The sequence below is a fragment of the Cyprinus carpio genome, chromosome A18, assembly GCF_018340385.1.
Source record: "Cyprinus carpio isolate SPL01 chromosome A18, ASM1834038v1, whole genome shotgun sequence".
In the NCBI taxonomy this organism is placed as follows: domain Eukaryota; kingdom Metazoa; phylum Chordata; class Actinopteri; order Cypriniformes; family Cyprinidae; genus Cyprinus; species Cyprinus carpio.
In genome coordinates this window covers 11,695,006-11,707,154 of record NC_056589.1, presented here as the reverse complement: position 1 = coordinate 11,707,154, position 12,149 = coordinate 11,695,006, and the positions used below count along the sequence as shown (strand labels likewise).

At 37.3% G+C, this 12,149-nt stretch overlaps 1 protein-coding gene across 2 annotated transcripts; it reads left to right on the top strand.

Moving 5' to 3' along the window:
* The first annotated feature begins 283 nt into the window (after positions 1–283).
* LOC122148569 (dynein regulatory complex subunit 4-like) lies at positions 284–4,155 on the top strand. Of its 2 annotated transcripts, XM_042775016.1 has the most exons (6): positions 284–578; positions 2,335–2,502; positions 2,623–2,709; positions 3,034–3,243; positions 3,386–3,451; positions 3,994–4,155. In XM_042775016.1, exons 1-6 carry the CDS (start codon positions 399–401, stop codon positions 4,138–4,140), a joined length of 858 nt encoding a protein of 285 aa, XP_042630950.1. In that variant the 5' UTR covers positions 284–398; the 3' UTR covers positions 4,141–4,155. The 2 variants fall into 2 exon arrangements, with proteins under 2 accessions (XP_042630950.1, XP_042630951.1); XM_042775017.1 differs by lacking the exon at positions 2,623–2,709.
* Positions 4,156–12,149: the final 7,994 nt, after the last annotated feature.

Here is a 12,149-nt window from a genome sequence, read left to right as displayed (position 1 = left end):
TATATATAACGTATACATGTGCGTAACATGAATACAACCCAGACATTGGTCTCTTCATGGCTGTTAGCGTTTCCCAAATAAGCATTAATTTGGGTTGCATATAAAGTTATCTCAAGTGCACACAGGTCAACTAATAATGTGTTATTAAGGTTATTCAAAGTAAAAAGTACATTTTTGTTATTAATTTAATGCAATGTCTGGACTTTTTTTTTCACTTTCACATTTTGAAGTGCTTTGAGTAGTAAATATTCTCAGTTTAAATACTGTAACAGTATCAATGTGACAAAAATAAGTGTATGGGAAGTGAAGAGCTTTCTAGGCCGTAAAAACTTGCTTTAATGATTTAACATGGGAGTGAAAATATTGTCACAGAAATTGAGTCCAAATATAAGAAAAGGATGCAGAAACTACGGCAGGAGGAAGAACTGAGACGCAAAACAGAGATTCATGAGCTCGAGGAACGAAAGAACAGTCACATCAACATGCTGATGATGAATCATGAAAAGGCTTTCAGAGACATCAGGAACTACTTCAATGACATTGTCTACAAGAATTTGGACCTTATCACTTCACTCAAGGTAAAAATCTAATTACAGAGTTTTCTCTCATTAAGTTGGTTGTTTTTAGGAACTCATAGTCACCATTGCATCTTCTTCAAAATTATTACATCTACATTTATTGTATCTGGCAATCAAGCTACACTACCAGTCGAAAGTTTTTGAACAGTAAGATTTTTTATGTTTTTTTAAAGAAGTCTCTTCTTCTCACCAAGCCTGCATTTATTTAATCCAAAATACAGCAAAGGCAGTAATATTGTGAAATATTTTTACTATTTAAGATAACTGCTTTGTATTTGAATATATTTTAAAATGTAATTTATTCCTGTGATTTCAAAGCTGATTTTTTTAGCATCATTACTCCAGTCATTACTTTTTATTATTATTATCTTTATTAAAGGGGGTCCAATTATGCTCTTTCACAAAGTCTTGATTTTGTTTTAGGTGTGTACTAGAACCAGGCTCTCACACTAGGTTGTTCGAAAAACACATTATTTTTCACATATTTTACATTATTACAACACCTCTCTCCCCAAATTTGGCATGAACGGTCCCTGTATCAAATGAAGGCCCACCTTCTGAAATATGAGATGTGCTGTGATTGTTAGCTGGGCCAGTGTGTGTTGTGATTGGCTCCACTCTATGCCTGGTCACGAAATGTCATGCCCCTTACCATAGCCACCTGCCAGCTTCACAAATATTGCGTCCAAATCAATTTGAGCGTGATTTAAACCCGGAGGATTGTAACCACTGTAAGCTTGTCTGCCTTGGAAAAGCTAGCGTGTCTCCAACATAGTGATTACACTTGTTGCCTTCTCTAGTGCTGCTCAACCAGGTCTCATCCCATTCGTCAATCTTTGTGATGTCACAAATCCCTGAAAATATGCTTTGTAGTCCAAAACGAGTCGTTAGTTTGTAGTTTTTTTGAAAAGTGATTTCTGTTAAAAAAAAATACCTCCTTCTTGAATTGGACTTTGAGCTTTGACAGTTTGCAGATCATTTTTATGCTCAAACAGCAACTTTACAGACTAACAAAAGTTAAAAAGTGAAAAAGCATAATAGGACCCCTTTAAATTATTAATAATATTTAAAACAGCTGAGTACATTTTTTTTTTCAGGATTCTCTGATGAATTGAAAGATCCAAAGATCAGTATTTATCTGAAATGAAAAAAAGCTTTTGTAACATTATACACTATACCATTAAAAAGCTTGGAGTCAGTGTATATATATAGTATAAATTAATACTTTTATTTAGCACTGGTGCTTTAAATTGATCAAAAAGACATTTATAATATCACAGAATAAGATTTTATTTCAGATAAATGTTGTTCTTCTGAACTTTCTATTCATCAAAGAAATGTGAAAACATTCTACGCTGCTGTTTTCAACATAATAATAATAAATGTTTTTTTGACTCTTGCAGCAAATCAGAATATTAGAATGATTTCTGAAGGATCATGTGACACTGAATCAGTGGCTGCTGAAAATGTAGGAATAAATTACATTTTAAAAATATATTCAATAGAAAGCAGTTATTTCAAATAGTAAAAATATTTCACAATATAACTGCTTTTGCTGTATTTTGTGGTCAAATAAATGCAGGCTTGGTGAGCAGAAGATAATTATAAAAAAAAAAAAAAAATATTTTATTAAAAACTTACTGCTAACATTTTTTTTGACTGATAGTGTATATTTACATATGTTTGTGTGATATTTTTTTTTTTTTTTTTTTTGTCAGTTCTTAGTCATTTTTGTCCTCTGGTGAAATGTGTGCAGGAAGAGTTGAAGGAGATGAAAAGGAAGGAGGAGAAGAGAAATAAAGAGATGGCTGAAGTGCTTGAGGAGAATAAGGACCTTAGAGAGTCTCCACAAAAGGCCAAAGAGGAAGTCGCAGAACTCCAGAAATTGCTCTCCAACTATGATAAGGACAGGAGTGCTCTAGCTGTACGTTCAGGGTCTAAAGTAGCAGACACTGATCTGTGATAGTGTTAAATGTTAACTATAACAATAGTTTTAATAAATCTAATTAATGTATGGAATTCCTGTTCTTTGTTTTGCTGTCAGAGAACAAGAGCTCGTCTCAAAATATCTGAGAGAGAAATGAAGGAGCTTAAGTGGGTGCATGAAGTGTTGGAACAGAGATTTACTAAGGTGATTGGAGGAACAGCATCAGACCTTTATAACACACTGAACTAGTTGTTGCCTTAGAAAGTTTAGTAGAATTTTTTTTTTTTTTTTCATCTTGATAACATGTCTGCCATCACATGATACAAATCTCTGTTCAGTGTACACACTACAGTAGTACACACCAGCCAGATAATTTTTATTATTATTATTTTTTTTTTTTTTGTATTATTGTATTTTTCTATAACATCATTATATTGGATAAGAGTTATCTCTCAGATTTTTTGTGTGTTCATATTGATCCATTAGGACTGCTGCATGTGTAATAACTGAAGACACTTTGTTGTGTAGGTTCAGTTGGAGCGAGATGAGCTGTACATGAAGTTCACTAAAGCCATCCAGGAGGTTCAGCAAAAAAGTAGCTTTAAAAACCTGCTACTGGAGAGCAAACTGAGTGCACTCAATGACACACTGAAGAAGAAGGAAGCGCAGCTCAGTGAGGTGCTGTCTGCTTCCAACCTGGACCCCAACACCCTCAACATGGTCACCCATAAACTAGAGGTACATTTCTGTGCGTACATATTTACATACAAGCATTTGCAGAGGACCACCACAATAATATATGACTGAATTAGAAAAATAAAAGTCAGGCTTACAGAAGTGTTTGTTAATGTGTCTATACAATTGTTTTATTTTTGTCTAGGAAGTTTTGGAGTCCAAAAACCATGCTATCAGAGACTTACAGTATGAAGTGGCACGAGTTTGCAAGGTAAGAAACTGTTCTGTATAAGGTTCCATAAAGGGTTTACATCAAACTTTATTTGCACATATATATACATGAAGCACTGGAATACACAAATGTGAAGTAATCACACATACATGTATAGTATGGAATGCTCAAACAGTACATATAAATAACATTATACACACCAATGTACACACATACACTTATAAAATGTTGTGGCACACACATATACACATAAAACATTATGCACATATTCACAGTCTTAAAATCAATGTTAATGTGTGAATTGGGCTGAAACAAGATAGACAAGATAAAAGTAAAGAATATAATGTTAGAATAGCATGGCAGAGTGCTTATTTGTCTCCGTGAATGGATGTTGAAATGAAACTTAAATTAATCTTCACTGAAATGTGACTAAAAGTTGGTCATGTGACACAGACACACTAACAAATAAAACATTTATTGTTATTAGATTAAAAATAGCATGTAATTTAAAAAATATCTTACAATATGTATTAACGACACCCTATTGTGATTAAGTGTAGCTGTATATTTTCCATCCACAGGCCCATAATGACCTGCTGAAGACTTCTGTAGCAAAGCTGCGGGCATTTGGGATCCCTGTGGAAGAACTCGACTTTAAGCCACTCGAAAGCAGTTCTGGGCAGAGTCTTGGTCAGGGCCCTGCTTCCCTTGTTTCTGCTCCAAATTAGCAAGAAAAGGAAAAATATGTTTTAAATCTCAATCGAATGATAAAACTCAATGCATGTATACACCCTTAAAAGCTCTGAAAACATATCAAGTCTACATGCAAACACACTTATGAAATTCTAATACATTAAAGATTATTCTTTAAGATTTATATGTATGTGCAATTAATTTTATGGATATGCATGAGAGTCTCAGTATAAATAATTTTTTCAGTGTGAATGTAAGTCTCTTCGTCTTCGCAAAAATGTTGTGAAAAAAAAAATCATAAAGTGTTTTATCCATCTACTTATATGACAGATTGTTGGGGGGGGGGGGGGGTCACTTTCCTGTCTGAGTTTTCCCTTTTATTTCACCTTATCTTATGTTAATACATTCCACAAACAGTTTACACTATACTTTTTAAAATCAATTTCCTAATTATACAAATAGCCTAAATTAACATAGTAATTTATACTAATGTAGTAATTTATAGTGTAGTAACTTATACTACACATATTTAGTTACCCATATTTAGAACGCAGCTTAGGTTGAAGAACAAAACTAAATAGGAGAACAGGAAATGAAATAAAACACAACAAAGTCCATAATCGTGACAGGTGTAGTTCACCAAAAAAATCTTGCAAACCTATTGCCTGAAAAAATGTATTAAAGTTGCTCAGAGTTTTCCACACTTGGCTTCTGAATTCTGATATTTCTGAGTAATGGCTGCTTTCACTGACTTAAATGTTTCTGAGTATTGTGCACATCCACATTAAAGACTGACAACTCAAAATAAGTATTTAAACTTGAGTTTTTAGTTAAAAATGATAATAGGGCCTTTCAAGTAATAACAACTAACAAGTAACATGTAGTATTTCATCATTGGCTGTTTCTGTTTGTTTATAAAGCTTTGATTAAACAGCATAATGTTTAACAATGTGCTGTACAGTCACACATTAAATAAAATTATAAATTGCGGCAGCAGGTCCGTGCACAGGGAGGTGGCCCGGTGGCTAGAGCAACTGCCCTTTGCCCTCATGGCCTGAGTTTCCCCTCTCACCAAATCCCCCCATCACTCCAGCTCAAAGCGGCCTGTTCCCGCTCCACTAAAGATCCGCTGATTCCACTAGTCCGTTTCCGTGTGTTTTCCCGCCCACTCTGCAGCATTTATCACGATCTGTGTGCTGCTCTCTGGAGTGGAGACCACAGTTCCCAATGTTGTTGCATTAACACAGTGGTCTCTCAATGCATCTACCTTTTAATGCAGGGATCTCCAACCCTGCTCCTGGAGAGCTACCGACCTGCAGACTTCAGTTCCAACCCTGCTCCAACACACCTGTCTGTAGCCCTGAACACCTTGTTTAGCTGGTTCAGGTGTGTTTGATTTGGGTTGGAGCTGAAATGTGTAGGACGGTAGCTCTCCAGGATCAGGGTTGGAGATCCCTGCATTAAAAGGTAGATGCCTTACAATCCACATTACAGTCAGTGAATGATTCGCTGAATTAATAATTTGGTAGTTTGTTTTTGGTAATTCTGTCAGTAATGATTTGCTCTAGATCTTTAAAAGTGATAACAAATATCCACGATCTTAGAATTAGAATGTCTAATCAAATTATTGTACCTGATCAGATCTAATATAAATAACACAAAATTTGCTGTTTGTTGGCACACATTTGTAGACAAAAATAAATAAAATAAAATGCCTTCGCAAAAAAGAAGACTAAGGCAGCTCAACACTTGCAAACATGAATACAAAGCTCCAGCAGGAAAAATCATCATGTATAATATTTAGCAGTTATAAATATAAATTTATGCTGTAAATATTAAATTAAATGTCTAATACTTCTAGGGGAGAGTGGGGTAGATTAGCCATTTTTTACTTATGGGGTCCTCAAGAGAAGTTAACAATGATGCTGAAGTACAATGAAAGTATCTATCCCAGGGTTCCTCAAATCTTGCCCTGGAGGGTCAGTCTGCTGCAAAGTTTAGCTCCAACCCTGATCAAACTCACCTACCTGTGGGATTCTTCCTAAAGATCCTGAAGACACTGATTAGCATGCTTAGGTGTGTTTGATTAGGGTTAGAGCTAAACTGCAGGAAAGTGGATCTCGTGGGACAGATTTGAGGATCCCTGATCCATCAGTGAAAGTATTCCTATCATTTTATATGATCGGAATGTATCTATGACAAAGGGTTCTAAAAATATGGCTTCTTATAAAAAAGGCTCCGTGTTCCCCTGGGTTATGTTTAAGTTGACCCGAGTCGAGTCAGTGGGTAAGAATGGCATCATCTGGGTGTAAATGACCATCTGACCAAATCTGATTTCAAACCCATGTGACATAAATAATAACAACAATAATAATAATAATAATAAAAATTATTAAATAATTTCCTTTTACAAAGTTCATATTTCTTTTTATGATTGAACTTTAACAATGTAAAACCAACCAAAATAATTTTACATTTCAATATTTAAATTGTTTGCATTTCTGAAACAATATGTTGAACACTAATTTAGCCTTCCTATGTCACGGTTTTGCTTGCTCATTTTTGTGTGTACTGCGCTGATCTGATTGCCTATCAGCGAGCACTCATCAGATCATTGCAGGTGTGTCTTGTTTATTAGTCCTATATGTAGGGCTGTGTCAGTCCATGTTCAGTGTCAGATTGTTTGGTTTGTTCTGTTTTCCTGTTCTAATCTCTGTTCTGTGCAGTTTTCTGGGCCTGCTCTCGGGGTTGCACAGATCTCCTGCTTTTATTTCTGCCTGAGTTGTGGTCTGCCAGTGTTTGAGGATTATCGCGGCGCATCACATTTCTCGTCTGCCCTGCTGGGATTCTACACTGCAGTTTCTTGTGTCCCCTAGGACCTGCTTGGTGCCCGTTTTCTGCCAGCAATTCTGTTTTGTTCTACTGACTGTTTACAATAAACTTTCTTCCAACTCGCTACTGGATCCGTTGTATGCTTTCCTGACATCCTGAGGATAAATAAGGATAAATTTACTTTGATGTAACCAACCATTACATCTGTTATGCTAAAATTGTACTTTAACTGTTTTTGGGCTTGTCAAAGTAAATAGTATGCCTTCCATATCTCCAGTTTTTGAATTGGCTTGTCATATTTGTAACAACTGGATGTATTTGTATTAACATAGCACCCAACCCCCTAGTGCCCCCTTTTTGGTTTAGGGCCACTGCCTCCCTCAAAATGTCTGTGCACTGCCCTGAACGGCAGCCTACGACATAACGGTCATTAGTATACCACAACATTAAAACGCCCACCCAATAAATGACAGAATCAAATACATAAATTAATAAGCCTCTTAGTTAACCTTTTGGAACCAAACTCTAAAGGCCCTGTTTGGCAGGCCCACCAAGAAGTGATAACTATAAGGATAACAATATTAGCATCCACACCAGTGGACAATATAGTCTGTTTTAGTCCAAGTGCTTTAAATCAGACTCGTCTGCCTTTATCCTCAATGTTAATCCTCATTATAGCAGGATTGAACATTCTTAGGGGGGGGGGGTGGGACTGGCTGTCAATGTCTAAATTTTATCCTGGAGTTGATTCATCAGCGCTGAAAAAAAGGAATCGTTTTCTGAAAGTGATATTGACTGATCATCCAACGATAAGGTTATGTCTGTGCCTTTATCGTTATAGTGTGGTGTTCTGAATGTTTGTTCTATGGCTCGATTAACTATATTTGATTTTATTTTACTTGTGGTTGAGGCGCATCATGTGACTTAGGTCAGAGGTCACACACTAGTAGGTTTTCAATAATTACCTTAACGAGCTTGCTAAAAGAGTAAGGTACATAAGCACGGAACAGCTCAAATTCGCTGAGTATGAATGTTGATCAACGCCAGGTTACATTATCATGTGACCTATGACGTTTATTATAACAACTGTGGCGCAACAACTGCTTCAAAAGATAGCTAGACAGAACTGACAGGTTTTAAGTTGACGGCCTAGACACGGCCCCTGATTTGCGTAATATGTTACTATCTGCAGCTATATAGAAACAGCTGACCAACTTTTATTGTGATGTCCGCCGGTATGTATACATAGATTTGTCTAGCGAAACCATATACTTTTTGTGTTAAGTTTTTATGTTTTTTTAAATCTGGATAGTGAATGACCTCTCCACGTTTCAGGTATCCTTAACCATATTAAAAAACACCTGCCACGCTAGCATCAGTGATCACTCCACAAGCCCTACTGCCTCTGCGCTCTAACAAGCGTAATGTATGGTTTTCAGTCCTCCGTGTTTGCAATATTTGTAATATCTGCACAAAGGAAGACGTCGATCAGCTGCATCATAAAGATCCTCGTCCTTTGGAGGAAGACTGTTTGATTTTTAAACTAAATGTAAGTGTTACGCCTTAGAAATTAAGATTACCCCAGAAAGCATTTCTAGCCAGCACCCCAACACTTATGAAACAATAATAATCATTGTAAATGATAAATGGTGACTAATAATTATATATTTTTTGTAAAAACAAACAAATTTGTAAGTACATTTTTTCATATGCCATAGCTATGCATGACCTTCACCCGAGACAAATGCTGCCCAATGTGAGACAACAATTATTTCAGTCAAGTATATGCGATATTTTTATTTACTGACAAGACACAACCCACATGAAGCACAGGAATCATGCAGATAAAAGATCAAATAACAATAACCAGCCCCGTAAATTGTTAAAAACAAAAAAAGTCAACAACACGATGAAACCACAGCTTTATTCAAACAATTGTGTCGGGTTGTTGCGAAAGCTTTTACCTAATGGACAGTACGCACACCTACCCGTACGCACCGGACCGCTGTCACTCCCTCATTGCTGCATTCAGACTGAATCTTGATCATGGATGGGAAAGTGACAGTGAGGCTGTCCCTTGCACTGAGTTTGGGGCACAGAGAGGACTAGGAAGAGGAAACCCCTTCTCGAGACGCCCCTGAACTACAAACAGCCATGAGCAACAGCAGGAAAAACACACCAAATACTGGACACATCTGACTGTCTGCGCAAGGTGTCTGCTCACTAAGAACCACTCGGTGTGCTGGCACTCACATGAATACAACTAGAAAAGATACCGTGTAAAACTTCTCTAACACCGAGTAAAAGGCTATTATCACATCATCCTGTTGTCAGCATGTTCTATTTACTGGGGGCTAAAATGTAATTTCATAGTTTTTACAATTGCATGCAGGTTTTTTTTGGGATAAAGCTTCATTACTTTTGTGGTGGAAGTGCACTGGCCTGGTCAGGCAGAAGGTTGCTGGATCAATCTCCGCAGCTGTCACCACAACTAATGTCTTTACGCCAGGTGGCTCCATAGGTATTGTGTTTGTTTCCGGCAATAAGAGCAACTGTAATTCACTCAGAATAAAAGTGTGTAAATGTGTCAATGTGATTGTATGTAAGTAAATTGCCTTTTTTGTGAATCCTTGGGCACAGACGCTCAATTCAGCTTCTGCTTTTTTCTTAAAGTTTTTTTTTCTGCGTCAAGGTACTAAAAACTACTATGGCATGCATATACAACCCCCATTCCAAAAACAGTTGGGAACACATGGTACAATTGTGAATAAAAACACGCATGCCATGATGTGGAAATTTCAAATTTCAATATTTTTATTTCAAATTACAACATAGAATACATATCAAATGTGTTAAAACAGAGAAAATGTATAATTTTTTTTAAGGGAAAAATAGGTTGAGGATTTTTATTCATGGTGCATCAACATATCTCAAAATAATTGGGACAAGGGCATGTTTACCCACCTGTGTTGCATCTACTCTTTCTTTTTATACCTAACGTCCTGCAAACATGCTGGGGACTGAGTCAGAATACAAGTTTGCTCAAGTTTAGGAATTAAGAAATGTTGATCCCATTCTTGTCGAATACAGGCTTCTAGTTGCTCCAACTGTCTTATGTCGTTCTGTCGCAGGGTTCCTCTTTTAAATGATGCCCAAATGTTTCTATGGGTGAAAGTATCGGGACTGCAGGCTGGCCATTTCAGTACCCGATCCTCGTCTACCCAGCCATGATGTTTGTAATTGACGCAGTTCATGGTGGGTCTGGCATTGGTTCATGTTGGAAAATGGCCGGTCTTCCCTGAAAGAGACGACCGTCTGGATGGGGCGCCGAATGTTTTACTAGTAACTTGGATATACCTTTCAGCATTGATGGTGCCTTTACAATTTGTGTACAGCTGCCCATAATCGCCAAACCGTCTACAGCATACGTGACCCTGATCCGTCTCATCACCTGAACATAGGCGCACTCTATGCATGAACCTCCCATACCATCAAAGCAAGGCTTCTGAACTGAGCGCTGGGATTACAACGTTGGGTTGTCCCTTGTCCTCTTTAGTCGTGCCGCGATTGGAACATGGCCGTCCCAATTTCACCCCAAAAAGAACTTCAAATTTCGAGTCCGTCTGAACCACAGAACAGTTTTCCACTTTTGGGCCACCGTTACCTAATTTTAAATGAGCCGTTGGCCCAAAGAAACCGCCTGCGCTTCCTGGATCAATGTTTTTAAATGGGTTATCTTTTTTTGACGTAGATAGAGTTTTAGCCTCTATGACAATATCTGAAGACAATATAATGAAAAAAAATCCCGTGGACCACAGGATTTATTTATTTATAATTCATTTTTTGACCTAAGGTCTAGGATAACTTTCTTGGTACAAATCAACCTTGTACTATAGGTGCTTATTTTGACTTATGTCTGTTCTAAAGCTAAGAGCCGTATATCACAACTTTTTTGGATCCAGCTCTAAGTGGTTTTCTGTATTGAGAATATGTTTCAATCTCATCACCTGAAATGCATTCATCAGAGCACTGTTAAAGGCCATATGTGTGGTGTTGTACCAAAATGTGATTAAAATCGAATCCGCAAAATTAATCAAAGAATCGCGATAACGACAAATCGGTACAACAGTTCTTCTGCTTCTTTTTTTTGTCCATATCGCTACAGCCTAGTTCATCCGACGTGCGAGTCTAAACCGAAATACACAGTGTTAAAACGTCGTCTAAAAGGCTTGAATACTAACCTACATGAGCTACACAATCACCACTAAGATTATATCAATACCAGAAACCCACACGAATGCAGCGGGTCAGTTAATTTTTTTTGGAGTGGGCCGCCCAAACATACTGTGGTTTGGTTTGTTGTGTGGCCCCGAGTGTGCACATACGGTGGGGGAAGCGACACCAGCGAACAGATCTATATTGTCTCAATCATAAAAAGTAAGACTGTCTCTGTTCGGCACCACTGACGATGACGACCCGACAGCCAACACACCGGTTCTCCTAAAGAGAAAAGACAAGGCAGATGGCAGGTGCATTGAGCATTTAACGCCATGAACCCTGAACAGTGTAGAAGTACGCCATGCCGAATCTACGAGAACCCCAGAACTTCGGCGACCATGTCCAGGATGATGCTGTGGACTTCTCCATCCTCCGTGCATACAGCAGTCCCTGCATACATTTCAAGATCCTTGCAATAGACAACACAATTTAGTTACAACGCACAAACAACGCATTCATTTTAACAGCACAATGTCGTTTCATTTTCTGTAATTAGAAATTAAAAAACATGATCTTACTTTATCTTTGTTTTCATAGTAATAATATATAGTAGAGTAGATGGAAAATTTTTTTCACAAATGTCCGTCGTCAATACTACATTTACAAAATCTTGAGGTAGTTTCTGATGTTTTCACGTCAGGCTTTTTATCCAACCACAAAGATCCTCAATTTAATCAACAATACTAATGGGTCAAATTAAATAGATAACTTATATTTACTTACCTCCCATGTCGAATTCTATTTATTACCATTCACGTAAAAAAAAAGTGAATTCCATAGCTAACAATCAATGTTGTGACAACAGTGGAATTCTACAGCGTAGATCGACCACATCCATCTCTCACGGCAGATGTCTGTTCATGTTCTGGATGTGCTCATCTGCAATTGTCTCTTACAAACATTTCGCAGGTCTCATATTAAAATAACACATTTA

What these genes read in the sequence shown, in the direction of transcription:
- LOC122148569 (XM_042775016.1), top strand. Translation starts at nt 399, where the DNA reads ATGCAGAAACTACGGCAGGAGGAAGAACTGAGACGCAAAACAGAGATT. An exon ending in AGGACAGGAGTGCTCTAGCT is followed by an intron (nt 2,503 to 2,622) that starts GTACGTTCAGGG and finishes TTTTGCTGTCAG; the next exon opens with AGAACAAGAGCTCGTCTCAA. An exon ending in TGGAACAGAGATTTACTAAG is followed by an intron (nt 2,710 to 3,033) that starts GTGATTGGAGGA and finishes TTTGTTGTGTAG; the next exon opens with GTTCAGTTGGAGCGAGATGA.